The sequence below is a fragment of the Neomonachus schauinslandi genome, chromosome 2, assembly GCF_002201575.2.
Source record: "Neomonachus schauinslandi chromosome 2, ASM220157v2, whole genome shotgun sequence".
NCBI lineage: Eukaryota > Metazoa > Chordata > Mammalia > Carnivora > Phocidae > Neomonachus > Neomonachus schauinslandi.
This window is the reverse complement of record NC_058404.1, coordinates 16,545,034-16,566,944: the sequence shown is the minus strand read 5'-3', so window position 1 is coordinate 16,566,944 and position 21,911 is coordinate 16,545,034. Positions and strand designations below refer to the sequence as shown.

Genomic DNA, 21,911 nt, shown 5'->3' with positions numbered 1-21,911 from the left:
ACCTTTTTTAGATTTGCTGCAGGACTATGTCATATTTTTCTCTAAGTTTAAGCTGATCCGAATAGAGTTTGAAAGTCAAAATTATCCCCTAGTCATTCTAAAAATAATGTTTTGAACAGAACACTCACTAAAATGTTTTTAAGGATAATGATAATTATCACCAAAAGGAGTTAAGCAAACCATGACAACACCACAACTTTTATTCCGTGCATTTGATATAAATATGTTTGTGCAAATATCAACTATCCAGTGCTGGGCACAGTATGATTTGCGAAAATTAAAACCATACCATATAATGTGCCAGTTCAGCCTCAACTCAAACAAGGGGTGACATATTTACAAACTGCAGACATAACTGGAGAAGTTACTGTCATCATGAACTAGATTTTGTCTTTAATCCCAGAACAGAAATCTGCTATGAGAAAAGATACAATATAGAAGGAAGAACGTTGAGGAACACTGTTGATTTGGAACCAGTTTTTTTAACTCCTGGACATTCTCTTTTATAGACAGTTGACAGACCAAAGGACTGGTACAAGACCATGTTCAAGCAAATTCACATGGTGCACAAGCCGGGTATGTATGTTACTCTGTTTTCTGATCAGATCCTCCTGGCGGAAGGATGTATATGTAGACTCCTGTATAGTTCTGGTTCACACAAACTGTTAAGGGCCTAGCAACACCACAGCCCTCCCTCTTTCTCTTCTGCTCGCCTTCTATCACCCTCCAATCACAGACACTTGTGCTCCAGCCTCACTCCTGAGCTGCCAAGAAGCCTCTTATTAGCTGACCCTTGGAGGGCTGCCAGGTCCTCTGCTCCCTCCCTCCTTCCCTGTCCACAATCTGGAGCGCTATGGCGTGGTGTGTGCTTAGACAGACTCATTGTTCCTCTGTCCACACATGTCAGCTGCTTGTCGAGAGAGTGAGCAGAGGTAGGTCTCACAAGGTTGACAAGAGATCTTTAAAGCACTTCCCCGAGGAAATGCATGATTCTGAAGAGAAGGTTGCCTGAAGAAGTGAGGAAAAGGCATTGACCTTGTATGCTGGGGAGAGGGCCACCGAGCAAATAGGTTACAGACAAGCGAGGACAAACTGCAGAAGCCCAGCAACAAAACAATATTAGAAAAATTTTAAAAATGGTATTATGAACTAGGCAAAATACATTGGTTTTCTTTTTTTTTTTAAGATTTATTTATTTATTTATTTATTTGAGAGAGAGAAAGGGAGAGAGCCAGCCAGAGAGAGCAGGAGTGGGGTGGAGGGACAGAGGGAGAAGCAGACTCCCTGCTGAGCAAGGAGCCCAACCAGGGCTCGATCCCAGGACCCCGGGATCATGACCTGAGCCAAAGGCAGACGCTTAACCGACTGAGCCACCCAGGCACCCAATACATTGGTTTTCTACCAAATTTGTTTGTTTGTTTCTCTGAAATTCTACTATCTTGTTATGATATGGTGACCAAATCTGTATTACCATAATATTTATGTTTCGTTTTCTAGATGATGACACAGACATGTATAATACTCCTTATACATATAACGCAGGTAGGACGGGTTTCCTTGCTCGCGATGAATACGTATGCTTGGCAATGCTTGGAAGCACTTCACACTCATTTTTTTACCCCTGTTTGAGCCGCATGTTTTCAGTTTATACAATCAAGAGGATGCTCTTTCCCTTTTCTCAAAGCATGCATGACCAAAGGATCAATCTTTTCTCATGGAAATGAGAACTAATACTGTTTTCTCTCATTCATTCTCACTGTCATTTTATTCTGGGCTTCAGGAATGTTTAACCCAAGTCTGAAGGACAGTCTGAAAGAACACACTGTAACTAGGGTACAAAGTCAGATAAAGATCTCCTTTTATCAGCAGCGAGAGTGATCACAGTTGCATAAGATCTTTCAGATACACTTCACAAAAAACAAGTCCAGCAAAGTATTCTGTGACTTTGTCCATGCTTGTGCTCCCAAAATGCAACCATTCATTGAAGGATTTTTTAAAAATCCCACTCTGCCGGGCCACTTTCCTGACTCAAGAGTTGCCAACAGTCCTCATGGCACGACCACAATTCTGGGCGTTTCTCCTTGCATTTGAGTGTGTGGGTATCGTGTGACATGGTTGCAGGCTGAAGTACCCCTACAAAATGTTTCCCTTTCTCCTAAATGTCACATTAGGGGATCCTATAGAGGGCTTCCTGTCCCCGCTCAGCCCCAGGCTGGAGACTGTTGTACAGTCTGGTTTTCCTTTCTTTAGAGCGGGCTCGGAGGCTCAGGCTGCTCACCTCCCCAACAGCTGCAACCTCACCTCCCGTAGGGGTCCCCTTGCCACCTGCCCTAGAACTGCACAAGATTCTCCCCTCCTTGATGCCTGAAGGCTGGCACTCGGGCCCCTTACCTGTTAGGGATTCTGCTAACTAGTCTCCACAGACAAATGGAGAAGAAAGATGGGGCAGAACAAGGTTAGCCAAGCAGCAAGACCTCTGAGGTGTCGGTCCTCCCTCTTCCCGGTATCACCAGGAAAATGTCTCCCTCAACTTTTATTCCTAGCCACAGGTACTCCAGACTCACCTCCTGGGTTTAGCTTGTTAACAAAACAAAATTCAGCCAAGTAAATTTTAAAGATATTATTGGCTTTATTCAACGATTCATGAATCCGGCAGCATCCAATCTAGCAGATAGAAAGGAGCTCTGAAAGACTTTCATAGACAGGAGCCAAACAAGGAAGCTATACTAGGCGAAAAAAGAAAGTCAGTAGGTGATTACAAGGTTACTTTTCCTTTAAGGGATGGCAGGTGAGCTCACCAGTGCTGGTCAAGTGATTCCTGACTGTCTGGTTTTCTAGCAGAGCCAAAACTGTAATTAAGTCTCCATTCGGTGACATGGGGCTCAGCATACATCAGTGACTCCATTTGGGGCCTGTTTTGTTTTTAACAAGCTGTAAGTTTGAAGTCTGATTGTAGAATCCAGGCAAAATAGTAAGTGCAGACATTGTCTTTTTCTTTTCTTTTTCTTTTTCTTTTTTAAGATTTATTTATTTATTTTAGAGAGAGAGGGAGGGAGAGTGCCAGCAGGGGGAAGGGCAAAGGGAGAGGGAGAGGAAGAAGCAGACTCCCCTGCTGAGCACGGAGCCCGAGGCGGGGCCCCATCCCAGGACCCTGAGATCATGACCTCAGCCGAAATCAAGAGTCAGATGCTCAATCAACTGAGCCACCCAGGCGCCCCCGGACATTGTCTTTTCATTTGTCACTGCAATTTGTATGGACCCTCAGGAGAAGCAGATGAATGAAAATTGACCTAACTCAAAAGACTGAGGTGGCAGGAGATGCAGAATTTTTATAATGATTTTTACTGAAATTCTGTATCCATTAGTAATTAGTAAATTGAACAGTAGTTACATATAACCTTGCAGAGCCCTTTCGTGATAGTTTCGCTGTTTCTTTGGTAGACAACTGCAACCACCCTCTCCCCTCTCTACAAACCCTGCGTGCCGCTGGGCTATGTCCAGTCCTTCCTGCCTCTTTTTGTTTTTGTTTTTGTTTTTCCTAAGCCATCTCTGCTGCCCACTTCCCTCACCCACCCACCCAAACCAATCCTCCAGGGCTCACCCCAGTGCCGCGAGTTCCATAATATCCCCTCTGACCAATCTACCATCTTCTAAAATCTTTAATTCTTAATATGCATTTTCCTCATTTGGCCTTTATCATGTTACCAATTATTTTCGATCACAATTCTATCCATGTCTCATTTCCCCAGATACACTACAAGCTTAGAGAGGATTTTTGTGTCTTTAAGCCTTGCTTAAGGCTCATACACAGCACATATACAACTTGCTCAATATTTTGTTTGATTGCAATTAACATGTCAGTTATCACATGTAAATCAGAGCTTTTAAAGTAATAGAAGATATTTGGAAACGGTTCTGTGAACTATTTTTAATCTTCCTCTGAAAACTTAACTATGTTATTAATTTATATTATCCAGGAGAATAGTTGCCGAGTACCTCTAAATTTATTCCTAATGCCAGTCTGAATTATTACTAATTTCAAAATGATTGTTGAAGATTTACTGTAATCAGTCATTGTGTACAGAATGTATCAATAACAAATCAGTATAGTAAACATGCTGAATAAATTAATAATATTCATCAATCGATTAAGAAATACTGCCCAATGCATGCGTCATGAATATGCTTACTGATAAACATGTTGGGAAAATTACCGGATATTTTGTGGGGTATAAATAATTTGATGTGCTTTTCAAATGTTATCTGCTTCTGTTTGTTCTGTTGTGTTGTGTTTCATGATAGGCCTGTACAACTCACCCTACAGCGCTCAGTCACATCCTGCTGCAAAGACCCAGACCTACAGACCCCTCTCCAAAAGCCACTCCGACAATGGCACCGAAGTCTTTAAGGACGCCTCCTCCCCTGTCCCTCCACCACATGTTCCTCCTCCAGTCCCACCACTTCGGCCAAGAGATCGATCTTCAACCGAAAAGTAAGGCACTTTCCCCCAAAGTGGCCTATATTTAGTTTAGGATAAAAGTAAGACCATCTGACATTTAGTAGAAGACTCAATGCTTACGTTACCGAGATAGGACACGTAGAACCTGAGTCAACGCATGCGCCATGTTGACCTCTATTGCGATTGTGGCAAGCACAATCTTGATTCATAGTATCATAATCAGCGAAGCTTGAGGTAACAGGAGCACAGTCTTTTTGATCAATAAGTGCATGTAAGAAGACAAATAAATAGAAATAACTGACACATACTTCCTCTGACATTGCATGTCAGAGACTCTGCAGTTAATTTTCATTTTCCTCAGATTTGAAATGTTAGGTCTATTAATGATTTACAATTTCCCCTCTGGTACACAACAGTCTCTTTTTGAAAGCAGGCAAGGTTATTCATAAATAATAAATAAGGTATTAGTTAGTGTCTATTTGTGACTCATTTCTATCGGCTTTTCAAGATGATACTAATTTTCATTTCCCCACTGAAATTTTTATAGAAACTATTCACACGAAAATAAAAATTTATAAACACACTTTTACTGCCCAATTTTTATTAGGATTATGGCTAATAATCCTACTTATAGGTAACCTTTATTGAGAGCTCACTATGAGGCGAGCACTATGCTAAGTACTTTCCCTCTATTATGTCATTTAATTCTGAGAATGACCCAATGAGATATGTTCTATTCTAAACCCATTTTAGAGAGAAGAAACTGTGGTTTAGAGAATGAAAGTAAATAGCTCAGCTCATACAGCTCATATGTCCAAGCCAGGATTCAAACTCAGCTCTGACTAAAGCGATAGCTCATGTGATCCTAGCAATTAATAACAATATAAGAATTATTCAGCATTAATGCTAATTATTAAGCACCCACCTATCATATCCATCCCATAAATATTATATTTACCCCACTGTACCATTAAGAGTAACTGATGATCATAGAGGATACAAGATACCACGAAATAGACACATATCACGTGTGAAGAGATCCTCGCTTTAATCTCCTCATGATAAACTATATGTTTATAAGTGTGATGCCTTAAATTTGAGAAATAATTATCTAGCACAAAATGGCATCTCTGCTATTAAAAAAAAACAAAATTAACTCAAATTTAAATGTATTATTTGTCCTATGTTTAGTAGAAATAAATCATTAAGAAATATGATAATGTCTTAAAAATTTCTAGATGGCTTCCATATACATTGTCTCAAAGGAAGCCTTCTTTTGCCCTCTGGCTACCTAGAAAAGCTTTACTTTCAAAGTCCTTCGTTGACCTCCTTTTGAAGGATATTAGTTCAGGAAAAAGAGCCGCTTCCAAGATCTCTTATGCAAGAGGATGGCTGTCTGACTCTGGGTTTTCAAGGGTAATATCAAAGGAGGCTCTTCCCTGCCACACAGCTTGCTTCTGTGGATGGCAGCCCAAGTGACACTTTTGTACTTTCCCCAAACTGTGACGCCACTTGCAAGGTAAATAAGATCAAGCATGGCATGCGCATTCCTCTTTGTCACTTTGGATCAAGGATGCCAGGTCACAGAGTGGTAAGCTAAACTCACATAACTCAATGGACCATAACCGCCATTTACTCTAAACACAAATATACACAGCTGTAATTTGTATACCATCCCAAGGGTTTCCCAAGCAGAGCACTGGCTGCATGTATATCCATCCATATGCCCCTTGTGTGAGTTACTGAGCCTTCAGGGTCATGTATGGAAAAAAAAAATTAGAGGAAAATATAATATGAAATAGAAGAATGGCTTTCTTTAAATCATTTATGTAAAACAACATATGAATGTGGTTTTTTTGCAGATTAACTTTTTATCCTGAGATACTTTTTAAAAATCTGTACTAAGATTAACTTTGCAAACAGATAGCAAGTGGTTTTCTAGTACTCCTTGAAGCATATAGAATTATTTTTATATAATTGTTGTTTATTTCTAGGCATGACTGGGATCCTCCAGATAGAAAAGTGGACACAAGAAAATTTCGTTCTGAGCCAAGGAGTATTTTTGAATATGAACCTGGGAAGTCATCCATTCTCCAGCATGAAAGACCAGTAAGCACTTGTCACTAAACACAATGCCAGTTCTCTAGGCTTCTGGGTTCCCAAGCAGACCTGAAGTTTGTATCATTTAGCAATATTTGTCGCAAAGGTAATTTGTGGATTTGGCAGTGTTTAGAAATCAAGTTGATTTTGTATCGTGATTCGTGCATCTTGTCTGAGAATTGAAGATACGCTGTCTAACATATTGTCCCTACCAACCAAATAGGGGACCCATTTGCATTTAACTATAGCTGTGCTTAATCATGGCCCTGAGCTTAACTGTTTAAAAATTCATAAATGCAATACTTAATTACCAGTCTACATTGCTAATGAGAAAAATCATTCATTAGTCTCTCTGATACAAATGGGCCCACACAGTCCCCATCCCTTCCTATATCGTTTGCTTAATATTTCTTTGGATTAAGGGGAAATTTCCCAAATGCCTTTCTTTAAAAAAACAAGTTGTTTTAATTGATTCTTGTTAAATCTCTCTCAGGTTACCAAGCCTCAAGCTTCCTGATTGTCAATCTAATGGATCAAGATTATATTTAACTTGGCAGAATGTTTTTCTAGTTATTTCATATACACAAACAAAAAGATACATAAACTTGCCTCTTCTAAGTGCAATTTAACAAATAGGTTATTCCTTGGCCCTCTCGGTGTTTATTTTCCCAGTCCTCCTTTCTGAGTCCTCTGCTTTCCCTCCTAGATCAGTGCCCTTGGGATCTCTTTGAAACTGTAATTCCTTTGCATCTCTATCAAAACCTGCTTCTAGAGATCCATTTATAATTTACACTCTTCCGTTGTTTTAAAAGAATTTTGGGTGCTGTCAGTGAACAGGAAAAAGACTTTTCTTTGTTCACTCCTTTAAGAGTATCCAAGAAAGCATATTATTATATATAATGCAAGGCCAGCCCTGAAATTTGATTGGAAAACTTTGCCTTACCACACCCAACATGAGTGCCCTTGATTTAGTTTTTGAAACCCTGTATTTATGGTTATGTTCTTAAGAAACATGTTCAAAAACCTTATAATCACATAATTCCTACATAATATTTATGTAAGCCTTCTTTGCCTTTCTTCAAATAACTCCTATCTTTTAGAGTAACAGAATTCACCAGAAAAACTGAAAGAAAAAAAAAAAAAGAACACCATTGGTTTGCAGGCTTAGTGCAAACTTAGAACCCGTTCACTAGCTTATACGATTGAATATCATGATACTTTGAAATATCTAGTCTGAGAATTGAGTGAACCACGATGTTACCATCGCATAAAACTGAAAGTAGCAAACTAATCACGCAAAATAATGAGCCTTAGATTTAAACGTAAATAACAAAATGATCATTGATGATCTTTCTAACAATTTATAACTATGTTGTGATTGAACTGAACACTTCAGTAGCTGTGGTCTCAGGAAACAGGATTGATTTTAGAAGCTTCCTCACCAGGATATTTCTGTTATTTACTCATTCAACAACATTTATTGAGCACCAACTATGTGCCAGACAATGTATTAGGTGCTGGGACACAGTAGTGAACAAGGCACAGGCTCTACCCTGAGGAACTTTGAGTCTTTCTTTTGATGAGTATGCCAAGCTGGGCTTGTATTCTAAGAAGAATAGAAAGTTCTGGGAGCATTGGCATAGCTGGAGATTTAGGCATGGATAGGGCTCAGCAGCCACAGGGAAAAAGTGGAAGGAACCAAGAAACTTGGAAGGAAATGAGAATGGATATCTTATGGAGAAGTAGAAAGAACCAACATTTTTATTCCTCCTAAACAATTTTGCAGGGGGACAACATTGTGCAAAAGTATTTGGGCTAGTCATCTGTATCATTTTGGCCAGGCTTTTTTATTCTAGGAACAGGCTATTTTTCCCTTGTCATCAATCCTGAATTCATTCTCATTGCCTCCCTAAATCAGAGAAAAGACAAAAGGCTAAGTGTGCAGTGATACCGCAGAGACTGGTTATCTACTGCTGTAATTTACATACGATTCGGGAGCATCTTCAACCCACAAGATGGAGAGGATGGAGAGCAGATTGGCTAAATGCAAGTAATGTAACAGCAAGTGAACAAAACTGAAGGATTTCAATGGAATGCACTCTCCTGTCTTTTTACTCCCAGATGGTTTGTGAGCATTCCTTTGCTCTTTTCCTATTTAGTTTTTGTAAATAATACACAACCTCTCGGTAATTTTCTGTTGCTCTTTTGAATTCCTAGATGACACCATCATCTGCCCAGTCTTCCCAGGTGTCAGCCTGGACTCCCCTCTCTCCCAAAGATCTCGAAGTCCTACCCCTGCTGTTCCTCTCTTCTGGCCCATAGTGTTTCCATTGCCTGCATGACAGGGACAGCCACCTAATTAGTGTCCCTAATGCTCCTCAAGTATCCTTAGAGCAAAACCCAAATTTCTTCATGTAATTTCCAAAAAACCTTGGGATCTGGCCCCCGCTGACCTCGCCAGCCTCACGTCTCTTCCTGCCCTTCCTGCCAACTCACCATACTCAAGTTGTGCAGACAGCCTTCAATGCCCGCCTTCCTGGACTTGTCACAGGCCCTTCCGCTGCCAGGAAAGCTCTCTCTCCATCGCATTTCACCTGTGGCCTTGTCTCTTTCCCCCCAGGGCATCATGGCTGATGCCTCCACCCCCGGGGGGCAGGGGTAAACCTCCCCTGCTGTCTGCCTGTAGCATGAGGCATTTCTTCCTCACACACTGAATTCTAATGGCCTGTTTCCTTGTCTGTGTCCCTCACTGGATGTTAAGCATCTTGAAGGCAGGGACCATGTCGAGCTCACCCATTGTATCCCCAGCACCCAGCACAATGCCTGGCACATGGTAGCTCTTCAGTGAATAGTCATTGAATGAATAAGTGAATGAATGAATATAGGTTTTACCCTTGCAGTTAGTGGGTAAAATTGATGAGGCTGAATCCCTGTTCTGTGGCTCATCTGTGAAGTCTATACTCTCCTAGCGACGAAAGGCACAGTGGGTCTCCATCAGAGCACACACAATAGATGTGACACATGGCTATTATAACTGTGGTTCACTAATTCCCTGATTCCCTGGAGTACACGGTGGGCAGAGGAGGCCGTACTGCTTGAATAAAAGTCCTCCCCCAGACTCTGGCCAAAGGGATCCCTTTCTTCCTTAGGAATCAATGGAATAAGTGTTTATGGTTTTAGCAGGAAAGTAAAGGTCAATGCAATTTTTTGAAGCATGTAGATGTTCATTTGACTATAAATTTGAAAACACTGATCAAAGGTCCCTAACATTTGATCTACAAAAGTACTTTGCAATTACCAGGAATTTATCTTTAACGGACTTGAACCACAATGTAGTCCATGAGGCAATCATACAAACTCTCTGCTGAGATTATATTAATAAAAACTTTACATCCCATCTGGATTGGATATATTTATAGGTGAGCCAAAATTAAATTACATTAAAGTAAATTAAATTAAGCACTTATTCAGGATCCATCTACACATGATAAAATGAAAACAATATGAAGACATTACCTTTCTCTACAATAACTAAGCCAGCACATAATGAATAAAGCAGAAAGAAATAATCTTCGAAAGCATGGTGCAGAGTTGAAATGCAATTTAAACCCGCAGTGAACTTACACTTCCTTAATCAGTGAAGATCGTCAAAGCTTAACGTATAAAAATTTGGGGAGTTTCATCTGGTGGTTTGAACCCAGCTGACAATTTGTATATCATTTATCGTGGAACCACAATAAATATAAAACATAGTGGTGAATACCATTAAAGCTTTAAAATCTAATGAGCATAAATTTTAAAGTATTACGTTATATTGGCACTTCTTTTTGTTTGGAAAAACATATAAAAATTATACACCTGCAATGAGAATATTGAGAATAGTAGAATTTCTGTAACCTCAAAAGCAACTAAATGCTTTGAAATTGTAGAAAACATAAGAACTTTAAAAATGGTTCACCCTTGGTTGCCTTTAAATAAGAATCCTGTCTGATTTATAGTTTTAGATTTTCTTAAACACTTCCTCTTGCACTGACTGATACACATTTGTTTTCAGCACAGATGTGCCGGGTTTTTCAAAATGAGAAGAGAACAAAAAAGATTAGAAAAATGTGCAACAGTGTATCTGCTTTTTTGTTGTTTTTATGAGCAATTAGAGTAACATATAATCATGCTTCTTCCTAAGTGAGATTCCGAGTGCTCATATTGGTGTCAAACAACTCAAAGGAACTTTCAAGTTACCCACGGACAGTGTTGATTTAGTGAGATTATCAGTGTGTATACTGTCTGTTGGCTGACCATGTGTATATGTTATCACTGACTTTTGTGAGGCTTTTGTGTCCCTTAGCAGATCTAAGTGTAGAGATGTGTAGAGATCTAAATTGCTACATAATACATACCATTGTTGCATAACTAAAGCAATTCAATAGGTCAACCACAGTGAAAAGAAAATTCTAGCTCCGCCGCTTGCATTTCTTTACCATAAAGGCTATACTCAAATGTATGCCTTTCATTAAGTTCGAAAGTTATAGATAATTACCAATGATCATTGTTTGGGGGCATTCTCCCTGCTAATTTCTAGATAGTTGCCCACTGAGACTATAAATTAAATTTTTAATCTATAAAATCATAAGTCATGAAAAACAGTCATTCTGAGCTATGGTGCAGGATGGTAGATAGTCTTCCTTTTCCACATTCTAATTTTAGTATATGTGCTGCCGAAGCGAGCACTCCACATTCTATCATAGAAATATATTTCTATAAATCAGGATTTCATGTATCTGTTTGTTACGTATTTTCTTAAAGTGGAAGTCAAAGTGAAGTTGTAACCACTGGTAAATACACTTATTTGTTTAGTAAATTTGCTGCCCTCTGCTGTTCAAAATATTTTTTAAACAAATCCGTTTTCTCTAAGAGAAATTTCTATCTCCCTTTAGCAAAACAAAGTACTATATGTGAAAGCAGAATTATAAAACCAAGAAATGGTAATATTATTAAGTTTATAATATTAAAAACAATGAGATTTGAAAGAACCAAAGATTTGTTTTCTTGTGGAAGAAGTGCTAGGCCTCTCTACACAGAACAAAAACTACTAGAAAATTCTCTCTAATGTCAGGGAACCTGCATGGCTCAGTCGGTTAAGTGGCTGCCTTTGACTCAGGTCATAATCTCAGGGTCCTGGGATCGAGTCCCCCGTCGGCAGGGAGTCTGCTTCCTCTGCCCTTCCCCCAGGCTCGTGCTCTCTCTTTCTCTCTCTCAAATAAATAAATAAAAATCTTAAAAAAAAATTAAGAAAGAAAAGAAAATTCTCTCTAATGTCAATTACCCTAAAAATCAGCTCTAGTAGAACTAGTCCATAAAATATTCATATCCTGCAGCCAATATCTAAATGATAACTGGAGAAAAACAGTATTTTGGTTAAGATCAAAATCTCAATTAGTACTTTTGCACTATTGAATCAATTGTAAAATTGAATCAAGTTTTTTGCAACATTTGCCATAGTAATTACAGGATGTTCTCCACAACATTATAATAGTAAAGCAAAATAATATTTTAAAAAAAGGAAAAGAACAATCTCAATACCAGAATGCCATTGTGGGTTGTTTTTTGTTTTGTTTTGTTTTGTTTTTGTATATGTGTGTGTTTTCCTCCTGTGCTCATCCACACACAGGCTTTGTGATATCATTGTAAATATTGTACAAACACATGATCATATTCAGCTTTTATCACTCACCATTCCACCATAAACATCCCCCAGGGTTACTACACGGTCTTTATCATTATGATCACCACATATTTTGGATAACCTAGGCCCTTTCACTATTTTGTTATGATGCCTCAAATTTTCCTGTCACTGTCTGTAGCTACACTATTATAATCTCCTATTAGAAAATATTGAAATAAAATGCTCATCTCTAAAAATACTCTGGATATAATTGATTATTGCACACAGACTGTATACTATTAACAAAATGATTGGGAATTCAAAAAAGCAATAAAACACCTGGACAAGCTAATGTCAAAATAGTGACTTTTGTTTGAATATGGACTACTATCTCAGAACACTCAATATTACAAAGAATATGTCCTCTCCTGGCCAGGGTGAATGGCTTTTAGGGAACTGGGGTGGTTTTTTTTTTTCCTGACTTAAAATATTAGTCCAACTGCACCATGTTTATTTAGTGTCATGAAATAATTGTCAAAGAAGTAATAACCCATATGTAGTACGTGAAGCATCTTCATTTAATATTAAGTCAGTAGCCTGAATCAGTCTGATCAGGCATGTAATTATGTAAAAGCGTTCAGGATATTGTTGGATAAAGTAAATGCTCCACGTCTGGTTTTTCCATTACTAAAGCAATTGTATGTATTTTCTCAAGCTGTTTATATTAACACCCCTAGTTTTCCTATCTTAAATACAATATTCAGAAACCACCGGAGGGGAGCAAGTCAACTATAAAAATTGGCTTTTTCTCTGAATTACAGTGTCAACCAAACCAGAGTGGGATTCTCTTACTCACCCTCTCCCCACCCTTAGCCAGCTACAGTAGTGTGAAAACCCAACCCCCTCCAAATCCATTCCTCCAGCTGAAGGTAGACAGGTAGAAGGTGATTCTTGGGTGGTAGCTCATAAAATGTGATCATTCCTCACTTTCTGGGAGGCTCCTTGTCTTCACATCTTTTCAGGGGTCCAGACCATTCCTAAGTTATCTGGGTCTCCCCAGGGACACCTTACTTTTCTGAAACGTTTCCTCCCGATAACTGGTGTCCTCTTCGATCCATCAAGAACCTCCATCTAATGAATCAGTGTTTCCTTCACCCCTCTCTCTTACAGCCCCCTCTCCCAACAACTCCGACACCTGTTCCAAGGGAACCTGGCCGGAAGCCTCTTTCTGTTTCACCATACGGAGAAGTAACTGGTAGCCCCTCCCCTCCGCCCAGGACTGGCCTCCCCATACCAAGCCCGCGCACCCCGGCTCTTTCCCCCACCTGGGTGAGCTCCTTCCTTCATTACCTTTGCTAATGCCCTTCGGGAAACTCAGGGGTAGCCCTTGCTCTCCAGCGGCTAAGGGGACAATCAGAGCCTAGCTACTCACCACCACCCCCACCTTGCTGCCCCTTTCTTTCTCAACTAGACCCCAGGTTCTTTACGCCAGTCAACCCCTAACAGCCTCCCAGCACCTCTCACTCCTCCCCCCTACCTCTCTTCCCACCTTTTCCCTCCCCCTCTCCGCCAGGCTCTCCATATATCTGCACCCAAGCCAACTGTCTGCAGAGCAGCCTTACATGCTGGGATCAATGAGGGCAGGGGCGGTGGAGTGACTCACCCAGATGAGCTACTTGGTGACTAAGTTGAGTCTATTTTAACTTTAATCGGCTAACGTTAGCCTATTTCTGGTGTGCTATCCAAGCTCCTTCTGGCCGTCACAGAGTTTTTCATAGTTTCTGCATCAAAGCTAAGGAGCAAACTCAAAAGAGAAGACAGAGGTGGAACAGAGGAAGTGACTAGGGGCCTAGGTGATGCCATCGAAACTCATCTTCATATCCTAATTTTACTCATTTTACTTTACATCCTTTGTTCTCTCCTGCTGAGATTTGTTGGATGAGAGTTGGTGCATGTTTGCGTGCGAATGCGCGTGTGTGTTTTTCATACCACACGGCGTTTCCCTCACTCAGCTCAGTGTGCCTTTTCCTTCCCTTTTCCTTCACATCTGCTCCAGACTGATCGCATAAATCCAGATGACATAGATTTAGAAAATGAGCCCTGGTATAAATTCTTTTCAGAACTGGAGTTTGGACGCCCGGTAAGTGAGGCTAGACTATTAATATAAGAAAATTAGGGGAATGTTGTTTGATTGATGAAACATACCATTATCAGAAGAGATAGGTGTCATTTACAGAACAAAAGCCAAATGTATGCTATTTAGACAAATTGGGGACGGCTGAGCCCACATCCACTTCTGTACCAAATGGTTAAACCTGCTCAGACACTTCCTATGTACTTTTTCTCTACCATGCATCATGCATTAGGATGATTATATCTAAATTCAAAATGCTGAGATCGTTTCTGTCCTAGAATATTCAGGCAATTGTTAGAGGTTTATAGAAGATTTATAGCTGTTTACAGTCCATTTTGGTCTAGTTCAATCAGAAGAAGTATCGTGACATTTATAATAATAATTACTATTATTATAGCTCCCATTTGCTGAAGAACTACCAAGCACTGGCGAGTGCTGGGTTCTGAACTCATCATCTCAGTGAGTTCTCTGGAGGCCCCTCCAATAAGAAGAAACCCGAGACCAGAGAGGTTAAGTAAGTGGATAGTAAGAGGATAGTAAGTGGTAGAGTCAGAAGCTAAACCCAGGCCTATTGAACACACCAAAAATCTCTGGGCAATTCCCACAATAGTATGCTGTCAGTATACTCCCACAATAAAATACCTCATTTACTCTTAGGGATATAAGGAAAGAGAAAAATAAAGAAATCCTGTGGACCTTGATTTCTAGTTTTATGCTAGTGAAACATCTTGTCCCCAAACCCCCACCAAAGGTGGGCCTTACGAGAATTGCCTAGTCTGTTCAGGATAAAGAGTCAACTCAAGCCCTAAATAACAATTTCCTTTACTAGAAGTTTCACTGGGGAACTCTATCTACTGATAGCTATACATTTGATATGTATCAGTTACATACTTTTTATACTCTTACTGATGTTTCTGAATTTTAAATTCTTAAAGAACAGAACAATTCCACTGGACAGAGCTTTACTGAAGATCAGAGAGTGTAATCTTTCTTTTACCATATCAGATACTGATTTATATACTCATAAACTGACCATATATTAGATACTGGGTGGTTATAGTTGTCCCTGTCGTCCATTGAAATGCCAAGGACACTTGGTTAGATTCCTTATCTTATTGAGCTGGATCAAAAGTGACTGTAAATAAATATAAACCAAAGAATTTTTCCTAGAATTTATATCCCTAATAGGAAAAGTGTTTTTCTCTCATTTTTTTTCCTAATTTGTATCCAACTATTCACATAAATGCATTTTATTTTAGAAAAAAAAATCCTCTAGCTTTATTTTATATGTATTGTTATTAGTGATTACATGGTTTGTAGGGACTAAACCAATTTCTGTTCTGAGCCTAAATTACCAGCATTTTTTATAATCATTTTCAGCCCCACATGGAAACTCACCTGCATGCTATCCACTACTCCTTTAATGTTTCTTTAATATACCTTGCATTCCTTTGTGGCTAGAGACTATGAGTGCTCATTTTGATTCTGATGAAATGAGTTTATAAATATACTAATCCCATCACTAGTAATTTTGCCCAGTGCTTGAGAATATTTATGAACATTGCACTCTTCCTCCTAGGCCACCCCCATTTGGCTCCATTCATGCACTCTTTATGTGTGTCTGATGCCATCAGCACTCAATTTCTAACTGTTGTCACCTTTTCCACATGTCCATTCCTTGCTGCCATTGACTCTCCTCCATTCCATCTCTACACTTCTGCTTATGTGGTGCATCTACACCCAGCCTCCTAAAAAGGCTCTGGACTATGTTCAAGATCATTCTTCTGGTGTTTCCAATGAGGTAAAAACAAATTATTCTCTTTTTCAGATTCCTCTCTTAGGAGCTGTTACTGTGATTCTGAACGATCCATGTTTTAGCAATTCACCATAGAGTCTAAGCTATTTTGGAAAATGTATATTTGCATCACTGTGTTGTATCCAGCATCATTGCTTAGACATTAATTATTCCAAAGTTGTTGTTGGCTCTTTCTAAAATGTAGGTGAAGAATCATTCCGGCCATAACTTTCCACTGAACTATTCAACACAGTCCTGGTATCCAGGAGTGTGACAATTACAAAATCAAAAGTAGCACTCTCAGTGCATGTCTCAACCGTCTGTTTTGATTAGACTGTGTCAAATACTATGCAGAGCCATTTTATCATCATGCTTGGAGGTGCAGAATGACAGGTTCTTAATTACATGTTTATGGCCCACATATTCTTAAAATTTATGTAAGTCTTTCATTTTCCTAAATACAATTTGTGGATTTTAGCATCAGATAAAATCAAGAATAGAGCTGACAAACAACTGGCACACAGGTCACAATTCCCCAGTTCCACATCCTTGACAGGCATTACTAATCCTTCTCAATGCTGTAATCCAGGCAGCCACTGTAATAGATTATAACTGGCATATGAGATGAAATGCATTTGCTGTCTCTATTTTAGAATGCTCATGACAATCTGCTAGGTAAAAAAATGTATGCCAGGCAGTATCAAATTTTATTTGATTTAGGCAAAGAGAGTATGAAAGAGGAAGAAACAATCCAGAGTCAAAGCTTTTTATCCTGGTTTCTGCAAAGAAAAAAATGAAATTATTTTGGAAAGCAGATTTAAGACTTACTGGTTGACATAAGCAAAAGTGACAGTTTTGCTAAATATCAGCCTCGCCTGTGGTAATTCTTAGAAGCAGCTAGAATGGGAGCAGAGTACATAAACTGGTTTTACACGGTAGTTTCTCTGTGGTCCTAAGTATATACAAAAACACTTAATAAATAACTTATCCTCATCAAAAAGTCTTAACTGGGTTATATATGTGCAACTAGAAAATAAAACCAGTAAGCCACCGATGCCTCAGAAAGTACCCCTGACACACAGTGGTGACGACTGTGGAAGAGTCTCAACAGGAAATCTCCAACTCCCCGAAGCTTCCCTTTGCAATTCTGAATTACGCATCAGAGTGCATGTTCACACCAGAGAAGTAATCAAAATATTTACATATTCAATAAAAAGCAAAATAGAGTAATCAAGAACATTCTAGATTAATGAATGCAGTCATTTCTAAAGGGTTATGTTTTGTAGACAGGCATAGAACCTAAAGACAAATACAACAAGCAATTCTATTCTCTGTGTTATGTTACCTTCACATCTGAAGAAAGGGTATCATTTTGACATACGAAGGGCCCAAGAATTTACTTTGGAATTCAATTTGGTCAGACATATTTCTGATTTTTTGGTCAGATAGCTCTAGGATGTTTTGAAGGTGGTTCTTTGAGAACTGAGAGAAAATTTAAAGATCACTAATTTTTAAGTCAAGAAAAGTAGAGCCCAACGATTTTTTAAAACTATGTCCAAAATTACAAGGTCAGATGGTGGCAAGTTAAAAATTAAGCAGATCTAGAAGGCTTCACTTCCATGCCATTCCCTTTATACCACACTTCTTAGCACGTTCAAGAGATGTATTTGGATCTTTGGATCTTTTAGAAACAAGTTATTTACTTAATACTATTCCTTGTTGACTATTTTTGTGAAATAAGTTCCTATAATTAACATTACCCAATAATGCTTGGGCTAAAGATAGTAGAAACTTAACTCTTTGCATTCTACATGTGATGGTATTGGCAAAAAAAAAAAAAAGTAACATAAAAAAAGGACTTTGCTGGTGGTTAAACTAATTTGCCATTATCTATTTGGAATTGAGAAGGAATATTGTATGATTCTGTAGCATATTAATTGCACATAATGGTGTTTCCGAGTGTAAAAAAAATATTCTGTTAAGGGACTGGATTCTATCTTCAGTACCCTTATGTAAAACATTTCTGGTAAAATTTGTAATTGATTACACATTACCTTAGCTACCATTTATCAAATGCCTAGCATATGCCATGAATAACATACTTTCTAATCCATAAAACTGAGAAACTGGCATTAATGAAGAACAATTAAAGACTTTTAAGCAAAGTTTAATCATATGATCACTTAGCAGAAAGAGTGATTCAGTGTCCATACTTTATTAAAATGAACTTCATTTAGGTATGTTAAAATATGGTAATACATAAACTGAGTAGAACATAATAGGTAAAATAGGTTACCTCTTTTCTAGAGACAATTTCCATTTCAGAATGAGTTTCATTCATGTGATTAGCATAAAGTTTCTCTCTTAGTCATCTATCTAGACCTTTTACTGTTTCCTTATAATTTAATATTGAACTTTTTCCTTTGACAATACATAAAATCACAAAATTGGTTTCAGTTTATTTTGGATTGTGGAAACCAGCACAAGGAGGAATCATTGTAGTTTCTTTGCCTAAATCTAAAACACAATTAATTTATCAGTGGAGAGCCTTCACTTCTTATGCTATGTTTTATCTCACATTACAATTTTGTTTAGGCTCATTCCAAGCTTGCAATTCGAAATTTCTAATCACTTTAGGGTGATTACTCTTAGGATGTTCCTCAATTGACACTTTTTGATAATCAGCTACGGTTTGTGGTTGGGTGTCCCATTAATGCTGTGATCCACACACACAGCAACGCTCCGAGGTTATTTGGTGATGCTTTTCTGAAAACAGAGAGAATTGATATTTCTACATCAGAATATAATTATCTGGTTTTATTTGTTTACTGGTTTGCTTTCCTTCTTATTTAGTATTTTTTTTCACCTTTCCAGTGTCCGATTCAGAGTTCAGCAAGCTAAGTAATCATGTAAATATATCAGATTAATGGACCAAATTTTTTCTTCTAATTTCATATTTGTTGAGAACCTAGGAATCTAAATATTTTCTAGGAATTACAAATATTAGAATATGCTTTTTCTGTCTAAAAGGAGGGAGGATATTCTGTAGCAGAAAGGTGCTTTTGTTTGCTTCTGGGCAAGATTCCATTCTCACTCAGTAAGATGGAATTAAATGAAAATATTAATTAACAGAACCAATTTTAGAGTTATGCATAAGAGGGCTTCTCAGACTAATCTACATAAAGAATCTACATAAATAATACTAATATTTTAACTGGTTAATTGGTGCTTATTTATAAGTAGAAAATAAAGTAGAAAATAAAAACTAAGTAGGTTTTTAATACTCTGGTAAAATATTTCTATGTGACAGGAACTTAAGATAAAATCTGTCAAATCCCGCCCTTTTTTTTGGCTGATATTTTTAAACTTTCATATGGAAGGACATTTTTAAACTAGAATTTCAGTTCCTCATCAGTTTGTGATAACTAACTCATCATCAAATATGCCCCAAACCAAGACTATGTATATATATTACTATACATATATACTTGTATATACATTTCCCTGTACATTCTAGACATCACACTGCAACTACTTTTGCTTATCTTGCAGTGTCATTTCAAATACTCAAGAGCTCAATACAGATCCTCTCTTGCCTTAAATATTTCAGCATTTATTCCAGAAGATGGTCGTAGGCAGTGAAAAAGTCATATCTAATATTTTTGCCTAATATCTGTTTAATTGTACTGTTCAAAATGAAGGAGTATGAAAATGGTGTGTACAATAGGCATTTGGAATTATGTATCAATTTGTATTTTCTATATTTCTTTATTTCTACAACCATGGACAACTGAGAGTTTATTTTCTCATGAAAATGTTAAAAATCCACTTTTTAAAAAAAAATTACATTAATCAAAAAACGTTCATTAATCATTTATTTTATACCAACCCTGAACTTAACTATTTTGAAAGATCCCAGTCTGCACCTGATTTAAGTACCAGGCAGTTCAGTTTAATTTCAAAACAAATTCTGTGGTATTATTAAATGCCATGCCTGTGTTGACAGAGGAAAGATGTCTCAAGTTCTGCTTAAATGTTATATTTTAAAGAGAATACCTGGCAACATGACAAAAAAATTATAAAGAAGGTTTATGTTGTATAAAGGCTGAATGATGATTACAAGTATTTTTTTAAACATCAAACCATTACTTTATGCAGAAAATTTCTGTTTACAGTCTATTTCCTACATGAAGAAGTGGTTAACGACTTTTCTTTTCTCCCGCAGATAGTGTTTGGGCTGTGGATAATTTGAGTTAGACAGAGAAATACAGTGTGGTATACCAAAAGAGAAGGTAGATAGGAAAAAAGTAGAAATCAGGTTACATGCTTTTGTCTTTGAAAGACATTTTGTGATCAAAATAAATGGTATTTTTCATCTCAGTTTTTATAATATTCTTTTTAGGATACCTAATTTAATGTCCACGGACAAATGAAATTTTGCCCTGGTAAAAATTTTCATGGAACTATTTTTCTATCTTAACAGGCCTCCTTGTATCAATCCTCTATAGACAGAAGCCTGGAAAGACCCACTAGGTAAGAACGTCATTGCATCATACAACCAGAATATTCTATACCAGTGGTTTCTTTTTCAATAGGAATACTACTCAGTGAAATAATAACAAGGATTATGTTATCACTCACTATTATTTGGAGCACCATACTTTATGAAGTTGTTTTATTTTGTTTTTGTATCATTTCATATGATCATATTAAAAAACTCATAAAAATTAAGTGAAATAATTCTGAATTTTTTTACCAAAAAATTCTTCCCTTCCCTGTCTCCTCTAAACCCAGCTTTCTTTTCTTTAAATGAGAATTATAAAATCTAATTTTCAATATTATTAGCTGATATTTATAATAGTATATTTGAAAAAAAATGTATAAATTACTAGAAAATTTCTAAATTATGTTCAATACCTATTTATTCATTATATGCTCACCACACAAATCAGAAACATTGTTACTACCAATAAATGGGGGCTTACTATATACCAGACATTCTAAGTACATGATACTGTATTCAGACCCAGACATTCGATCCTTAAGACACCACAATGAGTTAAGAACTATCCTCCCCATTTTATCTCTGAACAAACTAAACTTAGGCCCCATAACTCACCAAGTTCACACAGTTGGCAAGGAGCAGAGATAAACTAGAATCGAACCAGAATAACCTGGAACCACTAGTCCTGACTGTTCTAGGCGTCTGCCAAGGTAAGTTCAGTTCCTGGGCTTTAAATATCACACTTACTTTATAGCGTTGCAGAAATTCAGACACAGTTCAATAGCTATAGCGAATAACACAAACTCTCAGCCACATTGTACCATCAACAACAAATAATGATATAACATTAATTTGCCCTTCTATAGATTTCTATCAGTGTAAGTCAAAAACTTTGTAAATTGGGTTCATGCGTGCCATCCAATGACATCAGTGTCACTAAGAAAAAAGCTCCTCCAAGTCCTCCTTTTATATCTTTTACATCTATATATGCTCCTAAAATGTTTGAACTTTTGAGTTCTAATCTGACCTGAAGACTGCCGGAAAGACATACAGACCCTCACATGACAGGATAGGGAGAGCAGAAACAGGTCTAGAAGAAGACGGGCATCCTCTCTAGAAGAACACAGACAAATGCTGAGGTCTGGCCCCATCTCTATACTTGCAAAGTGTGTGTTCCGTTCACTCATTTATGAAATAGGGATAACCGAGCGTCCCTCACAGGTTTGCTGTGCGGGCTACACCAGACAGTAATGTCAG

General features: G+C 37.9%; 1 protein-coding gene across 17 annotated transcripts in view; it reads left to right on the top strand.

The window, feature by feature from the left end:
• Window positions 1–21,911, top strand: part of SORBS2 (sorbin and SH3 domain containing 2) — a 90,548-nt gene that overhangs the window by 28,207 nt on the left and 40,430 nt on the right. For 4 of the 17 annotated variants that reach the window (XM_044912818.1, XM_021694251.1, XM_021694258.1 and 1 more), the window contains 5 exons: window positions 510–576; window positions 1,498–1,542; window positions 4,303–4,492; window positions 6,454–6,568; window positions 20,634–20,683. In XM_044912818.1, coding sequence (XP_044768753.1) covers window positions 510–576; window positions 1,498–1,542; window positions 4,303–4,492; window positions 6,454–6,568; window positions 20,634–20,683 — 467 coding nt within the window. Of the gene's footprint in view, window positions 1–509; window positions 577–1,497; window positions 1,543–4,302; window positions 4,493–6,453; window positions 6,569–13,391; window positions 13,551–14,277; window positions 14,362–16,099; window positions 16,157–20,633; window positions 20,684–21,911 lie in introns of all 17 variants that reach the window. The other 13 variants (XM_021694255.1, XM_021694254.1, XM_044912820.1 and 10 more) reach the window with 8 other exon arrangements.